General features: G+C 49.2%; 1 protein-coding gene across 1 annotated transcript in view; it reads right to left on the minus strand.

The window, feature by feature from the left end:
* The window catches only part of MDGA2 (MAM domain containing glycosylphosphatidylinositol anchor 2), a 194,607-nt gene that overhangs the window by 49,041 nt on the left and 118,888 nt on the right, over window positions 1-26,678 (minus strand). The window contains exons 7-8 of the mRNA XM_039552148.1: window positions 14,784-15,113; window positions 3,667-3,960 (exon numbers count right to left, since the gene is read on the minus strand). Of these exons, the coding sequence (XP_039408082.1) occupies window positions 3,667-3,960; window positions 14,784-15,113 (624 nt within the window). The remainder of the gene's footprint in view (window positions 1-3,666; window positions 3,961-14,783; window positions 15,114-26,678) is intronic.

A 26,678-nucleotide genomic window follows, 5' to 3' on the forward strand; every position in this document is an offset into this window, starting at 1 on the left:
TCAGGAGGGGAAAAAAGGATGTAAATAATATTAATATTAAATGCAAATTCCAATTTCCTTTATCATTCCAGCCTGCTTAAACACAGATTTAGAACAGATTTATTTAAAAATCAAGATATTTTCCCCATTTGATTTCTCCAGCTCCTTGGTTATCCCTTTTTAATGAGCTTTCATAATTAAAATTTTATAATCTGGCAGATTTCACTCTTTGGGAGTTTTCCCACACTCCTGATCCCCATTCACAAGACAATTCCATGAAGGTGGCAAATTCCCACAGGGATTGGCCGCCCTACCTGTTCAAAGAGTTTCTCCCCATTACTTTCCTAAAATTCCAGGAGTTTTTAGCTCATGAATCCCAGTCCCATTTCGGATGGGCAACGCTTCCTTCTCTCACAACAACTCTGATCTCGTTATTAATACAATATTTGCATATAAATATTTCATCAGGCAGATATTTTGAGAGTAGACCCAGCACATTCCTGAGCTGCCAAATCGCCTTTCCAAGGCAGAAAAATTCCTTTTCCTATTCCCAGCTGCAAAGAAATCTAAAATCAAGGAAAGAGGACTCAGGGCTGGATTCTCCAGCTGATGGAAAACGGGAATAACTCATTTACGCTGCTCCACTCCGCACCTGAGATCATCACTCTGCCTCATCTTTCTCCTTAATTAGCTCTGTTCCATTCCCAATGTAATTCCTGCAGGATGAGCTCCTTTTCCAGAGTTATTTGGAATTTATTACCAAGGAAGAACAACACAAATAAAGCTGAACTCCGACAGAACGGGAAATCCTGAGTATCCCGAGGTGGTCAACAAAGCTCTGCCAGCCAGGCTTCCATGAAATATCTCGAATGTTTTAAGAGGCTTTCTGAGGGTTTGGAGATGGATGAGTTTGGGAAGGCGTTTGTGCTGTAAACAGGATTTTATGGAGAGCAGAAGGAAAAGGGAGACAGGGAAAATGCAACGACAAACGATCCCATCCTCGCTGTCCGATCACTTCCTAAGGGACGCGATGGAAACAGTGCATGAGGTGGCACCTGGTGGCGCTTTTCTGTCCCCAGCCCTCTCCTGCAGCTGGAAAAGTGGAACTGGTAAATTGTCCCTGGATTTGCCCTGTCTGCCACCAGCAGAGTTTGGTTTATTCGTTAAAAATTGATTTATCCACAATTCAGCAGGAAAATCATAAAATAAGAATCACCGAGGAGTTCGGGTGGGAAGGGACCTTGAAGATCATCCAGTGCCACCCCTGCCATGGCAGGGACACCTCCCACTGTCCCAGGCTGCTCCCAGCCCCAATGTCCAGCCTGGCCTTGGGCACTGCCAGGGATCCAGGGGCAGCCCCAGCTGCTCTGGCAATTCCAGCCCAGCCCCTCCCCACCCTCCCAGCCAGCAATTCCCAATTCCCGGTATCCCATCTAAGCCATGATGGGAAACCAAACACAGGGGAAGACTCATCTTGGAGCAACCTGGGACAGTGGGAGGTGTCCCTGCCCATGGTGGGGGTTGGAATAGGAGGGTTTAGGAATTCCCTTCCAATCCAAACCATTCAGTGACTCCAGGATTTTCATTTCTCTAGGGAAGTTTTAGGATTTAATGCAAACATGAAAAAGCAAAAAATCTTAAACCACAGCTTGAGGCCAAACTGTGACCAAGCCCAAAAAGCCGCAATTTCCCTGGAGAACTCCCAGGCTGGGATCCTGACACCACTGAGATGGGATAAAGGAATGGCAGTGGAAAAGACAGGTTGGGAAAAGAAAAGATGCATTAGATGAGGGAGGCAAATTGAAATAAAATCCTTTATCTTTGAATTTACCTTTCATTTTTCTTTAATTTGACCCACCAGATGTGACCTGGAGCAGTAATTCCACGGAAAGATTTACCCTGTGGAACACTGGAACAGCTTCCCAGGGAATGGGCACATTCCCAAGGCTGCCAGAGCTCCAGGAGTGCTTGGACACCGCTCCCAGGGATGCCCAGGGTGGGGTTGTCTGGGCAGGGCCAGGGGTTGGATTTGTGATCCTTGTGGGTCCCTTCCCACTCTGGATATTCCATAATTCCATGAAAATAGATTAATTAACCACTTCCAGTGAGACAAAGTCCTGCTGGCACAAGGAGAACTTCCCAAAGAATGGGAATATCCTCACACAGCACATCCCCAGTGAAATCCAGGAGTTATCTTCTAAATAAAAGGGTTCCATTAAATATCTTTCCCTGTTCATCACGGCTGGAAGCATCTAGGATAAATATCCCAAAATTCTGAAGACAACTGGTTTTTATGGCAATTGGTTAAATGCCACCCTCGGTAGGGAAACGCTGCTCGAGTCGTTGGGAACAAAAACTTTCCTCCCACGGGAAAAATAATCAAAGCTTGCCATAATTTTTCTCCATTCATCTCCAATTTGTCACTTGCCAGGATGTGAATAAAAGGAGCAGAATTCTAAACACAGAGAGATGAAAGGAAAAGCTCCTGGAAATACCTGTTTAACTCCCACTTCTTGGAAGCATTTTCAGGTTGTGTCTCCTCTTAAAATTAGCAAAATTCTGCCTTGCAAGCAGAACAAAAATGCATCAGAAAGAGGGGTTTTGGCAACAGGAAAAGGTGGGAAAATAACAGCGATCCCCCTGAGCCTCCTTTTTTCCCAGGAAAAAAGGACTGAGCCAAGCACAGGAGGCGCAGACCCCTCATTCCCAAGTTCCAGTGGGATGAACCCGCGACCAACACCACAACCAAGAGAAACCCACAAGGGAGAAGCTTCCATCCTCCCTTCAGCGTTGACTTTGGGATTTAAAGCAGAGCTAGAGCAGCAGGAAAAATCTGGGATGGGAATTCCGCAGATCCCAACCATGTAATCAAATGCATCAATAATTTGTTATAAAACAGAGCCAGGAAAAACAAATCAGCTGCTTATCAGCACTGAGGGTGTGTGAGGCAGCAGCTGCTCCCTGGAGGCCGCAAAAGAGGTCACTTGTGCTGAGCTGCTAAAAAAGCCAAGTGACAGAAGATTGGGGCACTGAAAGTGGAATAAATGAGGGCTGCACTTCATAAAATACCCAAATTAAGTCCTGACAGCACAGGGAAGTCGCTCAGTGACTGCTCAGATCCACAGCACAAAGACTGGCTCATTATCCCTCCTGTTATTCCCAGAAACCACCTCAAACCAGGCTTTCCGTGCTCCAACAACAAATGCCGCATGTTTCCAAAGTGAAAAAGAACTGATTATCCCCCCCTTTTCCCTCCCCATTCCCGAGGCTGGATCTGGATGCGGATCAGCTCCCAGGGAACAGCTCTTGCCCTCCTTTTTTCCTCCTTGTTTTACACAGCAGCGACAAATGAGCTCAGGATCAGCTCAGCATTTAGAGAAATCTGTCCTCCTCTCTCATCTGCTTGTTCGCGTGTCAAGGAATTCAAAGCTGTGGGGAAAATAATGATTGCCTCACACTTGGCTTGGGTTTTTTTTTTTTTTTTACCACAAATGAGACTCCTATGTCATTTTTACTTCCATATTTACATGAAAATCATGGATTCCGGGGAACTGCCACGACAAACAACCCCACATCAAATATGTAACAGCCGTAAGATTCTTGCTGCTATTTGTTTAGGGGAGGAATAAATCAACTTTTGCTCAGCACAACAAAAAGAAAATCAAGGGGAGCTCAGGCTTTACTCACACTGCACAATGAGCTGCACCAGAGCCTCTCTGGGTTTGACGTTGAATCCGTTGTATTGGCTGGTCTGGCACCTGTAGGTCCCGGTCATTTCCCGGGAGACGTTGACGATCCGCAGGATCCCGTCGTAGCTCTCGGTCTGCAGGGCTCCGTCCGGCATCGCCACCTCCTTGTCCGCCCGTGACCACAGGATGATGGGTTTGGGTTTCCCGGTCACCTGGCACTGCAGCTCGATGGTGTCCCCTTCCCGCGTCACCAGCGGGGATTTCTCCTGAGGGACGGTCAGGTTGGGGGGCACTGGAAATAGGAAAAGAGAGGGGTCAACAGTCGGGTACCAAGGATGGGCTTCCTGCTCGGAACTATCCACGGAAAATGAATTTATCCACAGTGAAGCAGGGATTGTGCACACTGGAAGCTCCCACATTTATGGGGTGAAGTTCTCAGCTGCCTGGAGAGGCTCAGAGGAGATTTCCCAGCCCTGCTGTGGCACTCGTGTCATCCCTGTGTGTCCCTGCCACTGTGCCAGTGCTGTCCCACCATCCCTCACTTCCCCACGGCGAGTTCTGCTTTCCTTTTTAGGGTTGTTGGGCACTAAATCCCGTTTTTATACCAGCTGCTGATTTTATCCAGCCCATGGATAAAAGGCTGCGGACGAGGAAGGATTGCGGCAACTCAGGAATCAGCTCAGATTTGGAGGCCTGACCCCAAAATGCAGCTGGGGTCTGTCACAGGAGGGTCATTGGAGTTTATTCCACAGGGATTGGCATTAACAATTCCAAAGGGGATATTGGAACTATTTCCAGCAGGAGTTGGGCAGCCCCATGGAGCAGGAACACCTCCCAGTGAGCTGGTGATGGTCAAGGACACAGGATAAGGATGTGGATGTGTGGGAGCAAATCCAGAGGAGGCTCTCAGGGCTGGAGCCCCTCTGCTCTGGAGCTGGGCTAAGAGAGCTGGGAATGGTCATCTGGAGAAAGGAAGGATCCAGGGAGAGCTCCGAGCCCCTTGCAGGGCCTGAAGGGGCTCCAGGAGAGCTGCAGAGGGACTGGGGACAAGGCCTGGAGGGACAGGAGCCAGGGAATGGCTTCCCAGTGCCAGAGGGCAGGGCTGGATGGGAGATTGGGAATTGGGAATTGCTGGCTGGGAGGGTGGGGAGGGGCTGGGCTGGAATTGCCAGAGCAGCTGGGGCTGCCCCTGGATCCCTGGCAGTGCCCAAGGCCAGGCTGGACATTGGGGCTGGGAGCAGCCTGGCACAGTGGGAGGTGTCCAGCCTTGCTTGGAAAATGCTTGGAATGCTGTGTGGTGGGTGGAGAGATGGAAAATCCTGATTTAAACACTGCCCTGCCTCCTTTTCCTTTGGTGCCTCCTGAAAACTCATCTTTCCTCATGGATCTCCTGTCCTGAACCATGGGGAGACATTCCCTGTGGGAAAACAGCCCCTCCAGGAGCTTTTCCTCTCCTCCTTGTCCTTCACTCAGCTCCTTTGGTGGAATGCCAGGGCTGCCAAAACCCAGACTGCACCTCCCTCCTGTCTGCAGGAAAAACACTCCAAGGCAATTTTCAGCTCCCAAGGGACAGAAACAACAAACTCATCCCGGTGAGAAGCAATTTCAGCTTTCCCCAGGGATCTGCTCCGTGTCTCCAGCCCTGACAAGCCTGGTAGGAAAAAGAGTGGAAATTTGGGGCTATCATAGGAATCAAAGTACTGCTTTCAGCTGTTTTGAAGGCTTTAACAGCTCCTGGCAGGTGAGATAGGAAGACACAGGAAGAGCTTTTTCCACAGGGGAGGGAAGGAAAAATGAATTTATACTTCCAAAAGAAAAGGAAAATAAAATAAAAAGAAAAATTAACAACTGCTTATAAAAACATTGGAAATATTAATAAAACATTATTATTTCTGTTATATCCTCATGTGCCACGGCAGGATGCAAGCTCAGGAAAAATCCAATGGAAATGGAGCACTGAGAAATCATGGATAAAAGTGGGAAAAAGGTGTCGTTCCAAGAAGGACAATAGAGTTTATAGGGAAAGGTGACAGCCTGAAGACTGACTTAGTCCTAACCCTAATTCTAACACCAAAAGTTAACCAAAAACCCAAAACTAAACCTAACAGAAACGCAAACACTATGACTAAATTAAAACCTAAACCTAAACCTAACCCTAACCATAACCAAACTCTAAACCCTAATCCTAACCCTAAAACTAAACCCCAAACGTGACCATAATCCTAACCCTAAAACAAAAATTAACCCTAACCCTAATGCTAACCAAAGCCAAACCCTAAAACAAGCCAAACCCTAAGCCAGACCTAAGCCTAACACTAACACAAACTCTAAACCCGAACCTAAAGCTAAATCGAACCCGAACCATACACTAAACCTCAAAAATAAACTGAACACTAACCCTGACCACTAACCCAAACCAAAACCCCAATCCCAAATTTAACCCAATCCTAATCCTAACCCTAAACCTAAATCCAAATCTAACCCTAACCCTAATCCCAACCCTAACCTTAACCCAACTCTAATCCTGCCCCTAAACCTAATCCCAATCCTAATTGTAACCCAACCCTAATCCCAACCCTAACCCGACCATAGTCCCAAACCTAACCCTAACCAAACCCCTAATCCTAACCCTAACCAAATCCTAATCCTAAACCTAACCCTAAATCCAAATCTAACCCTAACACTAACCCAACCCTAATCCCAACCCTAACCTTAATCCCAACCCTAATCCTAAAATCAACCCTAACCCCAAGACTCCTCCTGCATTTTCGAGCTCACCTGGCTCATGGCTTCTCAGCTGAGGCCAAGTGTGACAGAGCCCTGTGTGGATCAGGAAAAATCCTGGATTTGTCCTTTTCCAGCCTGGGCAGTGGATCTGCTCCTGCCTGGGACTGGTTGGATCCAAGCCTTTCCCAGCAGATGGATCCTGGAAGCTCCTCCAGCCCTGCTCCCACTCCTGGCTCCTCCGGCTGCCCTGGGAACCACAACCTTCCCTGGCTCAGGGATTCACTGCCCGTGAGAGCCAGGGGGTCACAGCCCCGGGATGAGACCCCTGAGACCCCAATATCCCGAGGGAAAAGCTCTGTGCCAGCCCACACAGCTCTGCTGCAGCCCCAGGTGGGGCCAGGACGGGAATTTTCCCTCTGGAGCTTGTCCGTGTGGATTGATCCCTGGGCATGTGGTGCTGGCAGCCTCTTCCAGATTCCAAACTTTCCAGGCTGTGTGAGAGCCATGGGTCTGAGTTATCCAATCCCAGCCTGCCTCAGGAATCACCCAGTCCAGCTGGGACAAGGGAGGGAACTTGGCAAAAACACAGGAAGGACGTGGATGTGTTGGAATGAGTCCAGAGGAACCCACGGAGATGCTCCGAGGGCTGGAGTCCCTCTGGAGCCAGGCTGGGAGAGCTGGGGGTGTTCACCTGGAGAAGGGAAGCCTCCAGGGAGAGCTCCGAGCCCCTTGCAGGGCCTAAAGGGGCTCCAGGAAAGCTGGAGAGGGACTGGGGACAAGGCATGGAGGGACAGGAGCCAGGGAATGGCTTCCCAGTGCCAGAGGGCAGGGCTGGATGGGAGATTGGGAATTGGGAATTGCTGGCTGGGAGGGTGGGGAGGGGCTGGGCTGGAATTGCCAGAGCAGCTGGGGCTGCCCCTGGATCCCTGGCAGTGCCCAAGGCCAGGCTGGACATTGGGGCTGGGAGCAGCCTGGGATGGTGGGAGGTGTCCCTGGTGGAACTGGATGGGCTTTAAGGTCCCTTCAACCCAAACCGTTCCAGGATTCTGGCCCTGAAACAGGGAAGGGATCCAAATAAATTGAGGAGATTTTTCCCAGATATCCAGAAAGTTCTTCTGGTTGAAGGAACTCCTTCACTGAGCTCGTCATGGGAGGAGCTGAGAAACAAGTTCCGTGTGTCCAGGAGCTGCGCTGCTCATCCCATCCCAGCCCTGCCATGGGCAGGGACACCTTCCACTATCCCAGGCTGCTGCAAGTCCCATCCAACCTGGCCTTGGACACTTTGTACACTCAAAGCTTGAATCCTCTCCAGAAAAAAGCAGGATAGAGCACACCCAGCTTCCCACGGGGACTTCTGGAGGTGTCTGAGAGGAAGGAGAGGGAATGGCACAGCACGTCCAACTTTGAGGGGAAAAAAAGCAGATCCTGGACAAAAATCTCCCGTGCAAATACAACAATTTCCCCTCTTTTTCCATCAGTTTTTCCTGAAAAACCAGAGATAACAGCACAGCAAGAGCTGCACCTGGCTGAGATAAGGAGCAGGGCCCACGAGGGTGGTGACAGCTGATAAGAGAGGCTCTGTCAGTGTCCCAGATGGAAAGATCCCTTTAAAGCTCCGACTCCTCATCTCCCGCGGCATTTGGCAGTGCCTGGCGCTGCGAGGCAGCCAGCGGCTCGTTATGGTTCCCTGGATTTATTCACTTCGTTCCTGGGAACGGCACAGGGGACAGGAGGGACAAGACCATCCATTAAGATGAAGAATTCCAGGGGCAATGCCATAAATCCAAAGCCTGGCTGCAGCTCTGGGTCACGTTTGAGTAACAGTGAGGTCCCACCAAGGATTTCTCCGTCCCCACCCCATTTATGGCTCCAGTTCCCCCTAAATTGAGACCCCGATTCTCCACTCTCTAATTAGGGGGAGAAAAAGCCCCGAACCTTTGCTCAGGGAGGGTTTTTGGCAGGGTTTCCCCTTTTCAGCCCAGCTATTTGTCACAACCTCACAGGTACTTAATTATCTCTGAGCTGTCTGTTCCGCTGGCAAATGTAGCTGGAATTAGCAACAGGCTGAAAAAATAAATCCCAGTTTTTTTGGGGAACGGTGACACAGCAGACACTGGCAGCCTGGGCACCTGGGATTTGTCTCCATGAACAATCTGGCTCAAAAGGATTGAGGAGAAAATAAGAATTTCATCGTTTTCTTCCCAAAAATGTAGGGAGACCCGTGGAGCAGGGAATGGTGGGTCTAGGTGAGCAAGGTAAGAAACAGGGAATCATGGAATTGTTCAGGTTGGAAAAGCTCTCTGAGATCATCGAGTCCAACTGTTCCAAGGCCACCACTGCCCCATGTCCCCAAGTGCCACATCCACAGGGTTTTTAAATCCCTCCAGGAATGGAGACTTCACCCCTGCCCTGGGCTGGGGAGAATTCCAGGCAGGAATTCTCCCTGATATCCAACCTAAACCTCTCCTAGCACAACTTGGGGCTGCTTCCTCTTTTCCCACCACTTGTGCAAAGATGAGTGAGCAAAGCTGGATCCAGAGGCTCAAATAAATCCATGAGGAAAGGAGCAGGGATCAACCAAGCATGTGCCAGCCAAGATGCTGCCAGTGGGATGAGCAGGGAGGGGTGCCAGGCAGGTGGGGAGGGCTGTGCCGGGCTGTGCCAGGCTGTCACCAGCTGTGCCAGTCACCCTCTCCCAGCAGGTGCTGCTGTGGCACAAGGAGAGCCCTGGAGGACTCAACCTCTTCCCGAGGCTCCCGCAGCTCCAGAGGCTGCTCCAAGGAAAGGGCAGCTCTGTCCCTCCTTTGCAGAATAAAAAGTTACCTAAACCCTAGGTGGAAACAACAAATGTTCCCTGATTCCTGCAGCCACAGCCGGGAGCAGATCCGCTGCCCAGGCTGGAAAAGGACAAATCCATGATTTTTCCTGGTCCTAAGTGGAAACAACAAATGTTCCCTTATTCCTGCACCAAGTGGCTTTAAAATAAGTTCACATTCTCAGCAGTTTCCTGAAGTGGAGGGTGACACTTGGAGAACAGAAAGCTTTGGTGACACTCAGAGAACGAGAAGCTCTGGTGACACTTGGAGGACAAAAAGCTCTGGTGATACCTGAAGAACAAAAAGCTCTGGTGGCACTTGGAGGACAAAAAGCTCTGGTGACACTCAGAGGACGAAAAGCTTTGGTGACACTTGGAGAACAAAATTCCTGAGCCTGATGTTTATTCCTTGCGTATTCTGGTTGGTTTTAGTGCTACTCGAGCTTTCTGAAGTCCTGATGGATCAAATTCCAGCTTAATTAACAGATCAGACAGATTAATTAACTGCCACTGGCAGAGGCAAGAAGCTGCAGACAGAAGAATCCTTCAGAGGCCCTCTGATCCCATTAAAATATCCCTCCCCATGGAGGCTGCAGGGGCTTTATCCCTTCCCAAACTATCCCATGATTCCAAGACAATCAGTGGAGGAGGACAAGGAGCCCCTACAAGTGGTGGCCTCACAACTGCTGAGCTCTTCCCTGGGGATTTCAGGGGCTGCTGGCACCTCTGTGTCCCTGGGAGCCTTCAGGAAAACATTTCCTTGGAGCGACCTCTGTCCGTGACAGGGAAAAATCCCGGGATAATGTGGCCAGGCTGCTCCACATGGATTCATCCTAATAATTAGGATCAAGCACAGCGAAGGAGTGTTTGAGCAGCACATCAAGAAATCACCCAAACTGGAAATAACCCAGAGAGAATCTCCCCAGGGAACTGCTGGAATTCCCATTATCCAAGGAATACAAACCCAGCTTGGCTCAGGAATATTGAGGAATCCACGCTGCGCCGGCTGGAAGGGAGAAGAGAAGTTATTTGTGTGTCCTACTTGTGGAATATTTATGAATTTGAAGGTCTGACTGGCCGGGATTAATCATCCTCTGCCTGAGAGCTGCAGTTTGGGCCCAGCTCATGATTCATGCCCTGATGTGATGCCGGAGTTAAGACAGGGCTGAGCCGTGGCACAAAATAGATTTGAGCAAGATCATTCTGCCTGGGAAGGGCAGCGAGGGATAATTATTCATGAAGGATAATTATGCTGGTTCTGTCTGTAAACAGAGGCTGAAACTGCTCAGCCTGCTCCGTTTTTTTGGGAGAAATGTTGGGGAAAACCAAGGAGCTGCTGCTGGAAGGGACTCGGAGGTGAGAGAAGAGCCCGCGGGGAGATTTGCTGTTTCAGCCAAACGATTGGAAAAGCAGCTGAAGTCAAGGGAAAGAAAACTCCAGGGAATTTCCTTTACCCTTTCCATGGCCTTTCACCCCCATGGAAGAGGGTCCATCAAGGCACCGGTGTGGAAAGGAGATGGAGCGGCCTGTCGGGAATTCCTGGCTGGATTTCATGGGCAGTTTCCAGTCGTTCCAGTTCCTGTGTCCCCCCAGGCAAGGGACACAAATTCCAGTTCCAAAGGGGGGAGTCCATGTTTTCTGGGGCACAAACCACTCCTAATTGCACATGAGGACACAATATCCACCATGGATTTTATGGAATCACAGAACCCTATAAATTGGAAAAGCCCTCTAAGAACATCCGGTCCAACCATCAACCAGCACTACCACCACCACCGCGGTCACCCCCAGCCCATGTCCCCAGGTGCCACACTCACACATTTTTTGAATAATTCCAGGGATGGTGACGCCCCTGGACAGCTTTTCCCACCCTTTCTGAGAAGGAATTTTCGTAAAGATCCAATTTAAATCACCTCTGAGGCCATTTCCTCTCTCCCTTAAGTGATGGTGAGGCCTTGGATGAAGGGTCCAGTCCTGAGGGTTGGGATGATCCTGATTTTTGGACAAAATTCTTGTTCAGGCAGGAAAATAATTCCAGGATCAGTGCCTGGAACACAGCACTAAACCCCTAAAGCAGCACCTTGCTCTGCAGCCAGAGGAAAGAGGAACATCTGAAACCCAGAACATGCAGAGCCAGCAGCAAATTAGGGAAATGAATTCCAGTGCTCTCACAGGAACCGTGCTGAGCAGCATCCAGGGATGAGGAGAAGCACGGGATGAGGAACCCATCCACAGCCCTCTGGAGAAGAACAAAGAGGCTCTGCCACACAGAGGGTGTCTCCTCCCCGAAACCCCGCTGGAATCAATGCGTGGAGGGTGGATTCATCCCACAGAAATCAGATTTCCCAAGGGACTGGGCTGCAGAGCAGGACAAGGCCTGGCCTGGGCCTTTCCCTGCTGTGTGACGGGAAGGGGCTCCCGAGGATGGAATTAACGAGAACAATCTCTGCACATTAGCCACGAAATCAGAACTATCAAAGACAAAGCTTTTTAACGAAATCCCGCTGTTTTGTGTCCCTTCTGCTCCCTGCTCCCTCCAATAAACTTGGATAAACTCCAAGGATAATGGCTCCCCAAACCCATCCGTTTGCTGCAATAACCAAAGGCCTCTCTCTGTTTCCTGGGGCCGCCGTGAACGATCGCTCTGGATGGTGCTTAAGGTTTACAAATACCTTAATTAGCCACTAATTACCTCCCAAACCCCACATCCTCGTTATGCAGCGAGGCTGTGATTCCGATAAATATTTCGAGCTGGAATCGAGGTCTCTTTCATGTCTCATCAAAGCAGGAACAGGATGACCAGAGGACTCCTGTGGCACAACCAGATCAAGGCTGCAGGTCCCAGAACGGCAGCCTGGAGCTTTAATTAATTCATTATTTAATGGAGAGCTGATTAGCTTGACAGGCAAGCCCTTTTCATACTGCACAGCCTCACATGGAGCAGTTCTCCAAGAATTTCTCTGCCTGGATGTAGCAGAACTTACGGAAAGCCAAATTTATCCCTGGAAGAGTTGGAGAAACCTTGGATGGTGGAAAGTGGTGCTTCCAACCCAAAGATCCCTTCCAACCCAAACTGATTCCATTATTCCAGGAGATCTGAAGGCCTCCAGGCTGCCCTGTGCTCATCCAAAATCCATGTCCTGCTCCAGGATGTTGCCATCCTAAGCTCAGGACATCTTCAGGCTCATCCCGAGGGCAGGAATTTGTTTGGTGAATTTTCCTTGTAGGACATCTGGCTGTGCCCACACCGGGCAGGAATGAGCCACTGGAAGGACTCCCTTAAGAAAAGAGGGATCACCACAACCTCCAGCCCTTCCTGTGGCAATTCAGAGCAGCAAAACCAGAAAATCAAGGAAAATATCCCAAAATAACAACCCTCTTCCCTGCTCAATAACATCTCCAAGGAAAAGGTGGAAAGGGAATGAGCCAGAAGGGACAAATGCTGATTTTTGGGAATAAAAGCAGCGTAGAAGCCTGTCCTGAACAGAGCAAACCATCCCAATCCCAAAGCTTATTCCTCCTGCTTAAACCCAACGTTTAAGGCAGAGAAAAAACCCCTTGCACAGACTGACACTCTCTGATCCACCTCTTTTTTTTTGCTTACCACTTTCTTGAGGTTTTTGTTGCTTTTTCAACATCTCATTGCTTTTTTAGCATCTTCTGCCTCCAGGTTTCCATGACATGATCCCACATATCCAGAAAAACCCAGCCTGGCTCTCAATAATGTTTGCCCAGGGTGGGTTTTATGGATGGCACGGCTTTTCCAGGGCAGATATTCCACATTTGAGTCTCAGTTCCCACTCTTCAGTGACCTATTTTACTGAGATATGGGGGGAGCAGTGAGGGGATTACTTCAGGTCCATTTATATAAGACACTTAGGACACAAATCCGTGCTTTTCCCACTGAAAATGTCAAGGGAAAAAATATTCCTGCTAAACAAGGGCAGTTCCAAGTGTGTCAGGAGCCACGCGTCCCTTCCTAACCGGCGGGAGGAGAGAATTCATGGATTTCCTCCTTCCTTAGGATTTGACACAGCCCCTCCTGCCCCTCTCGGTGACTCCAGGAGGAGCCTCGGAAATGTCAGGAAGAGGAAATTCCCCCCCATCCCAGACATCCAGAGGGATGTTAATAAATCCCTGCAAGTCCTGGCAGTTGGGAAATGTGTTTGTGCCTGGGCCTTCTGTTCCTAATTAGCAGAGCAGTAATGAATCCTGATGAATCAGTAATGACCTTCAAAGCACTGCAACTATTTCAGCTTCCGCTTGGTTGGGTAATGAAGTCATTCCAAGAGCAGAATTCCTTTTAGGATGTTAAAAAAGCTGAGCCCAAATCCCACGTTTTCTTCCCCCTTTCCTGATCTTCTGGAGTGATCCAGGGCAGGAAATTTAAGGGGTGACCGAATTCATCCCCTCCTGCAGGGATTGTGGTGAGCTGATAGGAATGGCCAACTAATGGATGTTTCCAGGAAATTCCATCAGTTTTCCAAAGGGTTTCCCAGGAAGTACAGGGAATTCAGTGGTTATTGGACGCGCACACAGCACCATTTGCTCCACCTGGGCAGGGAGGTGACAAAGTTTGCATGGAATGCTCAGCCATCATTCCAAAGGTGGCTCTTCTCCTCTAAGAATGCTCCCAGTTATTTCTTCCTGATTGTAAAATCATGGAATCATGGAACGGTTTAGGTTGGAAGGGACCTTAAGGTCCATCCCATCCCACCCCTTTTCCATGGGCAGGGACACCTCCCACTGTGCCAGGCTGCTCCCAGCCCCAATGTCCAGCCTGGCCTTGGGCACTGCCAGGGATCCAGGGGCAGCCCCAGCTGCTCTGGCAATTCCAGCCCAGCCCCTCCCCACCCTCCCAGCCAGCAATTCCCAATTCCCAATCTCCCATCCAGCCCTGCCCTCTGGCACTGGGAAGCCGTTCCCTGGCTCCTGTCCCTCCAGGCCTTGTCCCCAGTCCCTCTCCAGCTCTCCTGGAGCCCCTTCAGGCCCTGCAAGGGGCTCGGAGCTCTCCCTGGATCCTTTTCTTCTCCAGGTGAACATTCCCAGCTCTCCCAGCCTGGCTCCAGAGAAGCTCCAGTGTTTGGAGCACCTCCATGACCAAAAATGGTCCACCAGTGAACTTCCTCAGGTTTCCGGTGTTTCATCAAAGCAACTCAGCCGCTGTTCAAGGGTCAGGGAATCCCAGGATGGTTTGGGATTAAAATTCATCCCATCCCACCCCCTGCCATGGGCAGGGACACCTCCCACTGTCCCAGGCTGCTCCCAGCCCCAATGTCCAGCCTGGCCTTGGGCACTGCCAGGGATCCAGGGGCAGCCCCAGCTGCTCTGGCAATTCCAGCCCAGCCCCTGCCCACCCTCCCAGCCAGCAATTCCCAATTCCCAATCTCCCACCTAAATTTCTCCTTTTTCAGTTCAAACCCATTCCCTGTGTCGTGTCCCCAGCTCTTGATGAACAGTCCCTCTCCAGCTCCCTGGAGGCCCTGGAATGTGCAGGGAGGTCTCCACACAACCTTCTCCACCATGGGATGGCTCCATCCCAATGAAACCGACCCCAAGGAGCCTCTCCTCACCTGTGCTGCTGGAGATGTTGACATCGATGCTGATGTCCGAGATGCCGCCTCCCTTGAGGGACGCCACGCACGTGTAGGTCCCAAAATCCGTGAACTTCAGGTCGATGATGTCCAGGTTGGTGGTGCCGGGGGACACGTCGGGGTCAGTCTGGGTGATCACCATCCTCTCCGAGCTCCGCAGGGGCCGCCCGTTCTTGAACCAGCTGAAGGTGAGCTCCTCTGAAGGGATGGCTTCCACCTGGCACGAGATCTTCACCTCCCGCCCGATCTGGATGTTGTCATCTTTGTGATACGGGTCAGGAGTGATCCAGAATCGTCCTTTTTTTAAGGCTGAAACACGAAAAAAGAACAGTTTGCTATAAAAAAATTACAAATTTGGCTTCACTGGAGGCCTAAATATGATTTTAGAAGGGGCTGCAGCCACAGGATTGAATTTTGAATTAAAAAATTTGTCTTTACAAAGCGGGGGAGAAAACCCTAATTTTGAGCTCTTCACCCTCAGTTCCACAGGGTGGGAGAGGCTTCTTCCATTGAGGAAGGCAACATTTTTAAGGAGAGAATGGAAAATTTGGTATTTTTGCAGGAAAATCCTCATTTTGGATGCTGTTCCTTAGTTCTAACGGCATCTTAAAGTACCCAACTGCTCGATTTTATTTATTCATTTATTATTAAATTTATTGACATTATTCATTTATCCAGATTTATTTAAGGACGTTTCATGGTTTTAACAAAGATGGAATTTTTTGCACTTCTCTTTACTGAGCATCTCTCCTTCCCTTGGGAAAGCCTCAGCCAATTCCCAGGAATCAGCACTAACACCAACTTGGAATCACGAGGATGAACCAGTCAGAAACTGCCACAGAATTAAACTCTGAGGCACGAGCTGAGCTTTTTTTTTTGGTGTGGAAATAACAGCACAAACAATGCTTGCACACACAAAACCCTTCAATATTTGATGCAGATCCTTTTCAGGCAGGGGAAAACCAAAAAAGAACTCGATGGGCACGACCAGAGCGACGTTTCAGCCCAAATTAGTTGCTCATAACCTCAATAAACTATTTTTATTTCTGAATTTTCAGCAGTTTCTCCTGCCTAGAACTGAACAAAGTCTAGCAGGGAAGTCAGGGTAACTTTCCTTTGTGAGTGGTAAAGGAACAACTCCAAGGTAAGAAAAGGGGGCAGAACCTCAAAATTTGGGTCAAAGCTGTTTCTTGCAAGGAGAAGGGGGTTGGAACTCGATGATCTTTAAGGTTTGTCCAACCCAAACCATTCCATGACTCTGGATGAGGTCTCCAAAATCCCTTCAGACATTCCTCATTTCCACCACATTGGGAAAACCTGAGGTGAGTTTGGTACAAATCCCTCCAGATAAAGGAAAAGGGATTTTTGTATCATTTTCTCCATCCAGCAGTCCCATGAAACTTGGATTTCCCTCATCTGTAGATTCCTGGACCTGCATTTCCAGGAGGAAATTTCCAGGAGGGCATTCCAAAATGCCAAGAAAACTGAGCCATGCCATGGATTTTGTCTCTGTGCTATCAGTTCCATTTTAGGCATCGTTGAAAGGTTTCCATGGGGAGAGGCACAGAAATAAAATATAAATTAAAAGTTAAGGGGTTTTTATGCAGGCAGAGAGGGACAGGACGAGGGGGGATGGTTATAAACTAAAGAAGGAGAGATTTAGATGGGATATTGGGAAGGAATTCCTGGCTGGGAGGGACTGGGATGGAATTCCCAGAGAAGCTGTGGCTGCCCCTGGATCCCTGGAAATGTCCAAGGCCAGGTTGGAGCAGCCTGGGACAGTGGGAGGTGTCCCTGCCACGGCAGGGGTGGATGGAATCATCCTTAAAGTCACTTCCCCCCCAAACCATTCCAGGGTTCTCTGATTAACCAGCAAAATGGGGGAGATGATTCTGCAGCCCCTTCCCAGCAGGGATTTGGGAACGCCACCAGCACACGGAGCTCCGAAGGAGCAGCAAATGCACAAATAAATCTGGAACTGTTCTTTGAGAGCCAGCAAAGTGCCAGCCTCGCTCCAAAGAGGCCGCGAAGAATGAGGATGTGATCAAACAACCCAAGATGAAACAACTTTTGTCCTCAAACTCCTCACAAAGAGTCCCCGCCCTCCCTCATTAATTATATTTTCAAAGTAATCAAATGCATTTCAGGATCTCAAACAAGGCCTATTTGCATTCATGGGGTTCCGTTGGTTTTTTCCCACCCCCTCCTTGATCAACCCCAAATTTTCCTTTAGTGCCCCAGAATGTTCCTGCCTCACCGATTCCCAGTGGCTCAAACACCACCACTAAATACATCAAGTTCTGCACCATTTGCAGGCTCTGACACAGGAATTATGGACCCCTGGCTGCTTCCCAAGTGGACGCAGGACACAGGGAATGCTCGGATTTGTGGTTGCTGATGGTTCTGTCTGCGTTCGACCTGTGACAACGGGGCCATGGAGCAGCAAAACTCCAAATTTCTGATTTTAACCTTTGCTGAGCAGCCAGAGGCGCCCCGAGGAACCCTCTGTGCCCTCCCCAGAGGAGGTTTTGGGTAATTTTGGTCGTTCCCCTTCAGGTTTCTCAGCAATTTTGTTTTGACCCATTCACAGTGAACAAGAGCAGAGTGCCACCCAAGCAGATGTGGAGTCCTGCACGGTCTTGGAGCAGATATTGGAAGTTTGGAGTGCTCAGAATCCAGCCTGGCCCTTGTTCCTGAGTGCCCAGAATGGGAATTTTCCCAAGTATATTCGAATACTTTCACGCCCAGCCCCACCTCACTTCCAGGATCCTCCAAAAGCCCTGGGAATTCTGTGCCTCAGTTGCATCCCCTGGGTCAGACAAGGCAGGAAAACTTTCCTGATGCCCAGGTTTTCCTGATCCTGTCCTGTTTCCTTCTCACACGTGGGAAAAAGAGTTTGTGATCCTCGGAAAGATTCTCCACTTAATTTTTAGGGACAATGGACTGCAGAGACACAGCAAGGAAATGGCCAAACATCACAGAATTCCAGGATGGATTGGGTTGGAAGGGATTTTAAGGATCATCCAGTGACATGGGCAGGGACACCTTCCACTATCCCAGGGTGCTCCAAGCCCCGTCCAGCCTGGCCAAACCATCCTGGAATTATGTGATAATGGATGAAACAAGAAAATCTGCACACATGGGAAGAGCCCTGAAGTCCACATTTCTTTTTATGAGGAATTCCAGCCTAAATTGATCCATTTGCCACCCAAACCCCTCATTCCCACTGAATAAAAACTCATGGAAATCCTTCCCTGCTGTCTCTGCGGTAACTTGTCTGCTGCTACCAAATCAAGAGAAGGAAAATCAAAGTTCTTATCACAAGTTCTGAAGAGACTCCAAATCTTTGTTTATTTTGGCTGTGAGCAACAAAGTTGGGTGTCTTCAACATTCTCCAGGATTCCCCTTAAATTCCCTTTTATCTGAGGAGAAATCAATTTAACAATTGGCCAAAAGCTCTTTTTTGCTGGTGATTATCCCAGTGTGGTCATTAAACTTTGTTCTCTTCCATGAAAATATATTTTGACACTGTTCTGTGGATCAAGGGAGAGGAAAACTCGGATTTGTTCTTGCCAAAAACTCTCGTTTGCTGTCATGGGCCAGGAAAATATTGGAGAGGAAAATAACAGAGAGGAAATGAAAGATTTCTGGCTTAATTGTAAAAGTTAATTATGAATAGAAGAGCAAAACCACACCCCAAATAACAGAGTTTGTGGGTATCAGCTCTGCAGAGTGAAAGAGCAGCACAAAATCGTGGAATGTTTGGGGTGGAAGAGACCTTAAATCCCATCCCATCCCACCCCTGCCATGGCAGGGACACCTCCCACTGTCCCAGGCTGCTCCCAGCCCCAATGTCCAGCCTGGCCTTGGGCACTGCCAGGGATCCAGGGGCAGCCCCAGCTGCTCTGGCAATTCCAGCCCAGCCCCTGCCCACCCTCCCAGCCAGCAATTCCCAATTCCCAATCTCCCATCCAGCCCTGCCCTCTGGCACTGGGAAGCCATTCCCTGGCTCCTGTCCCTCCAGGCCTTGTCCCCAGTCCCTCTCCAGCTCTCCTGGAGCCCCTTTAGGCCCTGCAAGGGGCTCGGAGCTCTCCCTGGAGCCTTCCCTTCTCCAGGTGAACATTCCCAGCTCTCCCAGCCTGGCTCCAGAGGGGCTCTGGTGTTTGGAGCAGCTCCGTGGATTCCTCCAACACATCCACACCTTCCTTGTCCTCAGAAGCCCAGACCTGGATGCAGTTCTGGTCATAAGGACACAGCCTGGGTTGGAAGGAAATCTAAAAGAATTCAAAAACCATTAAAAAATATGGTAATGAAATAAAAAGTCTGAGTTTTTAGGGAGGACACCCCAACTTAGACCACTCTCAAAATTCAAATTCCTTAAATTGGGCGTTTAGAATTATGGAATTGTCCAGGTTGGAAAAGTCCCCTGAGATCAGGAAGTTTGACCATCAACCAGCACCCCTAAAACCGAGTCCTCAGCTGCCACATCCCCTCATTTTGATCACAATTCCAGGGATTGTGACTCCATTCCACCCCTGAGCAGCCTCTTCCAACACCTTCTAATCCATGAGGAAAAGACTCTGATATAACTGAGAAAACGCCGCTTCCCAAATGTTCCCTTCGCATCCCAAGACAGGCTCGAAGCAAATTCCTGCTAAAAAAAGCCCCACGTTCCCAACATTTCAGCACCAGCTCATTCTGCTCCTGTCAGCACGGTTTGAGCTGGAAGTTTTTTAAATCCTCAACTTCCAGCAGCTCTCCGAACAATTAAGATGTCAAAACGTCTTCTCCTAAAGCATCTCCAAACTTTTTCATATCAAGTAATTATTTGGCACTTCCAAGGCCAGATGCATTCCCACTTCCAATTTAAATGCAAATCCCATGGAAAGACTTCAGGTTTTGGCTCTACTTTTAGAAAACGCCGCTAATTTTGCAAAGAAAGGGATTTATTATTCCATGTGGCAGGTGCCTGTTTTTCCGTGTGCTCAGCTTAATTAGCTCCCGGCTCCTTCGGAGCTGCTCTTTTGAAGGAGGGGGAGGTTTTGGATTCCTTTGAATGATGAAAATTTCAGTTTACAACTTGCTCCAAATCTGATCCATTAAAGAGATGAAGGCGAGATCAAAGGGGGAGAAACACAGCGTGGTTCCTCTTTTAACGGCTTTTAGAAGGAAAGATTCCAAGGAAATCGGTGGCACCGGGGGAAAAGATGTTGGGGGTTGGGAATAGATGATGTTTGAGATCCCTTCCAGCACAAACCATTCTGTAATTCAGAGAAATATCCAGGTGGGATTGAGCTCAGGAGGTTCCTTCTCCGATCTCCAGCTCACACCAGGTTTTCCAAGGCTTGAAGAGCTCCAGGGATGGGAATTTCACAACTTCCCACCCTCAGCTCCCAGCTTGGGAAAACCAGGAGCTGTCCCAGTGGTGTCACTGGGTTTGGAGCCAGAAATTGCTGTGTCCTCCCATTTTTTGTCAGGGAATGCTGTTTCCTCCCTGATTTTAAGGAGATACAGACGATGGATGATGGATGAGATCCCAACACATTCACGTGAGGGGCAAATTCCAAAAGCTGCAGGAGTTTGACCAAGAAGAAACAGGGACAACTCAGCAGCTGGAATTTCGTCACTTTTAAAACCCCAAGCAGAAGAAAAAGGGGGAAAAAGCCAAAATATTTCCTATGCTCCAAATCCAGGCTTGCTAAGACATGGATATGTGGCCAGCGTGGGAGCTCGAGGCTGCCCCATCCCACAGGAAAATGGGAATTCAGGGGTCTTGTCAAGAGCCAGACAAGAATTGGGATATAAATGAAACCCTTCAGAGTGGGCTCTGCACTTGCCAAACAAATTCTAAATCCTTGGAATGTTGCAGCTGGGTGTTTTCCAGGGCTTTGACAAAGTTTAATTCTTGTGCCAAAGCTGTCCAAAAAAAAAAAAAAAAAAGCCTTGCTGAGTTTTCCTGCCCCAAAGGGATACATTGGGAATTTTCCCTCTTTTCTTTGTATGTGAAACTCAGCCATTCTCCCAAACCTAGAGAAACCCCCTGTTCCCAAGGTTTCCTCACTGGATTATCCCTGTTCCTGCTTCTGGGATGGCCCAGGAGCTGTGTTGGAGTTTGGGATTTCCTTAGAGCCTGGATTTCTTCCAACACGGGATGCACTTCCCTTCAACACTTTTTCTTCCACACTTAAATGCCTCAAAACTACATCAGGATCCTATAAAACTTCCCAAAATTTTTCAGGCCGGGCAGAGAATTAAATAATCCCAGTCCCAGGATGGGATTGCTTGATGCCACAGGAAAAGTGTCTTAAAACACATTTCAAGGGCAGCAGAGCACCTTGGTAACATCAGAACAAACCACTGGGAACTCATCCTTCTCCTCTTGGTTTTCTCCTCCTTCAGTAGGAGAAAAAACTTGGAAAAATTCCATTTTTTCTCAGCCAAAAAAAAAAACATTGCTAAAAGTATCTAGATCTTGTCTTGTGTTATCAGCCGGGATCTAAAGCAATATTGAAGTACAGCACAAAACCCTGCCAGAAGCAATTCTCAGGTTTTAGTAATTAATAAATTTTAGCCAAAAAAAAGTAAGAAAAACTTTATCCTTCCCCCAGTAGAATCCCAGGATCACTGAGGTTGGAAAAGAACTCCAAGGTCACCAAGTCCCAGCTGTGCCCGATGCCCACCTTGTCCCAGCCCAGAGCTCTGAGTGCCACCTCCAGGAATTCCTAGGACACCTCCAGGGATGGGCACTCCAAAGCTCCCTGGGCAGCCCCTGCCAAGGCCTGAGCTCCCTTTCCATGGGGAAATTCCTGCTGCTGCCCACCCTGAGCCTGCCCTGGCCCAGCCTGAGGCCGTTCCCTCTCCTCCTGTCCCTGTTCCCTGCCAGCAGAGCCCGACCCCCCCGGCTGCCCCCTCCTGTCAGGGACTTGTGCAGAGCCACAAGGTCCCCCTGAGCCTCCTTTGCTCCAGCCTGAGCCCCTTTCCCAGCTCCCTCAGCCACTCCTGGGGCTCCAGAACCTTCCCAGCTCCGTTCCCTGCCCTGGACACGCTCCAGCCCCTCCATGTCCCTCAGTGTCTCAAGGCACCAGAACTGGACACAGCCCTCAAGGTCCCTCAGCAGTTCCAGCACCGGGGACAATCAGGACAATCCCTTCCCTGCTCCTGCTCCCACACAATTCCCGATCCAATCCAGGTGCCTTTGGCCTCTTTCCCACCTGGCCACCCCTGGCCTCATGTCCAGCCACTGCCCCCAGCAACCCCTGGGAAAAATGGGGAAAAAATGTGTCCACCTGAACACAAGGAGAGGGATCCAAGGAATCCCATCTCCTGAAATCCCTTCAGATAAATCCTCCCAGCCACGTGGTGCCCAACAGGCTCCTCATGATGTCCTCCAGAGCAGCAAACTCCCTTCAAAATCAAATTCCTGCTCACAAAAAGTCTGGGAAGTCCTAATGAAAGGGCAGAAGGATCAATAAACCATCTCTGTTTTTATAGGGAAGCCTTCTATGAACTCATCCATGACCTTCCAGCCTGGGAAGAGCTCACAGATCAGAGCCTGCTCCAGCAGATAATAAAAATAAATGGATTTATTCAACTCCAAAGCTCCACTTTTTCCCACATTCATTCCCAGAGCTGTAAACTTTTAGGGAGTGCACTGGGAACTTCTGGCTGTAGGAACCCTCTGGATATGCTGCAAGATCAGTTTTGCTCCGCTAAAAACTTCTGAAATCCCATCACAGAGGGCGTTTCTCCTTGGAGGAAACGCCTGCAGGTATTTGCCAAGAGCTTTGGAATTCTCCAGCCAGGAAATAAGATGGAAAATCAGAATTATTAAGGCTGGAAAAGCCCCCAGAGATCGAGTCCAGGTGTTATCCCAGCACTGCTAAGGCCACCATGGACCCACATCCCAAAATTTATTCCATTCTCCCACTTGCTGGGAGCTTTTCCCAGGATACAGAGAGGAAAACAAGGATGGAATAAAGGTCCTTCTGCCAGTTCCATTGAAACCCCAACATTTCAGGATTTTAGAATTCCCAACCAGTCCCAAATGATTCCAGGCAGTGACCACACATGCCAGACCCACATCCTGAAATTTATTCCATTCTCCTATTTGCTGGGAGCCCTTCCCAGAATACAGACAGGAAAACAAGGATGGAAAAAACCTCCTTGTGCCAGTTCCATGGAAAACCCAACACTTCAGGATTTTAGAATTTCCAGCCATTCCCAGAAGATTCCAGGCAGTGACCACAAGTCCAGAAGTGCCATTGCTCACCCTCCTGCCAGGGGTGACCTGCTGGGTGACAACGCTCACCACTGCCACCAAACCCAAGTTCCACCTCTGGGATAAAATGCCAGAGCCTTTCCCATGCTCTGGAGCTGGGGTCCCTGCTCACATTCCAATTGTTGGAGTCTGGGGACATTCCAGAGGTGCTGATGTCCAACCAGCCTAATTTTATCCTTTACTGCCCTAAACCCCAAGGGAAATTCCTAAAAAAATCTCTGGGATAAAGAGCAGGAAAGCAGGAGGGAAGCAGGTGCAGAGAACAATATTCTAGGATTTTAATTTTATTTAAAAAGCAACAAAAGCTCATTTATTTCCCAATTGGAGCTTCCTCCTTCTATTTTTATTCCAGATTTTTTTTTAGCGGCCACTCCTACAGTTCACGCACAGTTTTTAAAGCCATAATCCAGAGGTACTTCCAGCAATCCTGGCTTTAAAAGGGATTTCCCTGGAGTGCTTTTTGTTCAGGAAGAGCTTTTGTGCTACTGTTGAGCACAGGTCATTATTTTCCATTGCAACTGACAGGGAATCCCACCCCTCAGAAAAATGAACTCCAAGGATGAGGTTTCCACTTCCCAGACTGTGAAAGTCACAGAGGCAGAGTCAAATGGAACAAAAAATGTGCTGCTGTTACAATGGGAAAGGAGGAGGGATCCCATTAAAGATGGGAATGGGAGAAGTTGCTCGGGAGGGAAAAAATGGAGCAGGATGTTCAGGAATGGGATGGCGTCCCCATTGCTGCAGGGATTTAAAGCCCTGTGGATGTGGCACTTGGGGACATGGGGCAGTGGTGGCCTGGGCAGTGCTGGGGGATGGTTGGACTCGATGGTCTTGGAGGACTTTTCCAACCTCAACAATTCCGTGATTCCATGATTTTCACGCGGGCTGAGACCATTCCCAACTCTGTCAATGCTCCCGACTTTAAGGCCTGGAAAACGTTTCTGTGGCTCTCCCTGTGCCCCAATCTGATGTGCAAGTGTCCTTCAAGGATGTTATCCAGCATTTTCCTCTCTTACTGGATGGAGGAGCCACCTTGGAATCAGAATCCTGGAATAGTTGGGTTGGAAGGGACATTAAATCCCATCCAATCCCACCTCATCCATGGGCAGGGACACCTCCCACTCTGCCAGGCTGCTCCCAGCCCCAATGTCCAGCCTGGCCTTGGGCACTGCCAGGGATCCAGGGGCAGCCCCAGCTGCTCTGGCAATTCCAGCCCAGCCCCTCCCCACCCTCCCAGCCAGCAATTCCCAATTCCCAGTCTCCCATCCAGCCCTGCCCTCTGGCACTGGGAAGCCATTCCCTGGCTCCTGGCCCTCCAGGCCTTGTCCCCAGTCCCTCTCCAGCTCTCCTGGAGCCCCTTTAGGCACTGGAAGCAATTTGGAACTTTGTCAATCCTGCCCCTTCTATCCCTGATTTGAGACAAAACATTCGACTTTTCCCAGGAGAGAATCCACCAGAAATCCAATGGGAAGAATCCACCAGAGCTTCCAGTGGGAAGCCATTCCCTGTGTCCTGTCCTTCCAGCCCTTATCCCATATACTTCTCCCCTTTCAAGTCAGGTGTGGGTGGTCAGTAACTGCAAAAATAGGAAAACATCCAGAAAAAAATCATGGAGCTGCTTCATTCATGGAATGAAGCACAGACAGCAAAGGCACACTTGGACAAAGACACTGAAATTTAGAGAAATTTCAAGGGAGAAAATTTCCTCTGAGCCCTGCTGATGCTTCGAGGGAACCGAACGTTTCTTTCTGGGGCAGATTAGGGGATTATGTCTAATCCTGGGATTCGGGGTGCACTTGACACAAGATGTGAACTCCATTTACCAAATGCTTCTCCTGCCTGTCTTAGAAGTTTCTATTTCCAGCAAATTTTCTTTTCTCCTCAGCTGCTGTGTGAAAATCCTGACCCACAGCAGCAAAATGAGCCAAAGTGGAGAAACAAATGAGGCAAAATGCTGAGAAATGAAGACAAAGGTCATCCCAAAACTCTGCTTTTCTCTCATTGTTCCCTCCTCAACTCAGCATCACTTCCAGCAAAGATAAATCCAAGACTGGAATGAAGACTTTTTTCTTCTGAAGGAGAGCTTTTCCCATTTAACAGAAATAAGAAGGGGGAAACAATAAAACTGGGGCTGGAAAGGAGCTGAGCTTCATTTGTTTGATGGGTTCTCCTCATCGTGGTCCCTTCTCAGCATTAACAGGGCCACAGAGCAGAGAGGGAAAAGGAAATAAAAACCATCTCGTGTGTTTTAATGAGACTTTGTTCGACATCTTGCAGCTCCCAGGCATCGTCTTCTATAAATAAAAATGTGAGGGGATATTTTTATTATTATTATTATTATTTTTAAGATGCCATGACTCATGGAATTTGTGTCTGCAGGGATTTAGGGAAGTGGCTTTTCCTCCAGCCTGGCTGGTGCTGTCTGCTGGGTCAATCAAAACATTGAAGTTTCTTTTCACACCCAGGTTTTCCTCTCCTTTTCCTTATTCCAAGCTGTTTTCCACTCCCACCTTCCCTTCCCAACCTCATCCCCATGTAAATCCCAGCAAACCGACATTCCCGAGCCAAGGAATGACAACAAAACCTCAGAGCCAAATGTCAGAAATTCAAATTCAAACACAATATTCCAAATAAATCCATGCCCGGCTCCTGATCCACTCCTGCAGACCCAGGATGATCCAACGCTCCCTCCCCGACCCCCAGGACAGAAATAGCTTCTAATTCCTCATCCTGCTGGAGAGCAGGAGATGTTGGGGAATGAGAAGTGAGCAGGGGTTGTGGCTCTCATGAAATATTCACACACTGGCTCTTTATCCATCAGTTTTTCCCAAGGCTGATTAATCCCAGGTTATTCTTTCCTGTTCCTATAGCTTGGAGTTTGTGTTTCACTGCCATTCCCAGATTAAATTTTGGAAAATGAGGTTCAGATCAACTCTTTGGATCAGGTGGATTCATCCTCTCTGATCATGCCCATCAGCCAATCCAGCTCTGTATCCAGACCAACTACCCGTGTCCTTGGAGTTTTCCAGGAGGGGATAAACGAGCAGGGAGAGATTCCCTTCACTTGGGAGCAATTGCTGTCCAAGCCCTCTCCTCTTATTTTCACCTCAGACAGACACTTGTGCTGATATTTCCTGGAATTAAAGCACAGGGATCAATCTAAAGCTCCCCATAGGGAGCAAATTCCCAGCCTTAATTTCAGTAACAGCTTCAGGTGATGAGGAGGAAGGAAGAGGTGAAGGAGGCAACGACTTCTCCAGGAGCTCAGGATGCATCTGAGGCCTTTGGTGATCATTTCATGGAATTATGGAATATCCTGAGTGGGAAGGGACCCACAGGGATCATTGATCCAGCCCCTGGCCCTGCACAGACCCCCCAACAACTCCACCCTGGGCATCCCTGGCAGCGCTGTCCAAACGCTCCTGGAGCTCTGGCAGCCTCGGGGCCGTGCCCATTCCCTGGGGAGCCTGGGCAGTGCCCAGCACCCTCTGGGACAGAACCTTTCCCTGCTCTCCAGCCTGAGCCTGCCTGGCACAGCTCCAGCCGCTCCCTGGGTCCTGTCCCTGGTCACAGGGAGCAGAAATCAGAGCTGCTCC

The sequence above is a fragment of the Corvus cornix genome, chromosome 5 (genome assembly GCF_000738735.6).
Source record: "Corvus cornix cornix isolate S_Up_H32 chromosome 5, ASM73873v5, whole genome shotgun sequence".
Classification (NCBI taxonomy): Eukaryota; Metazoa; Chordata; class Aves; order Passeriformes; family Corvidae; genus Corvus; species Corvus cornix.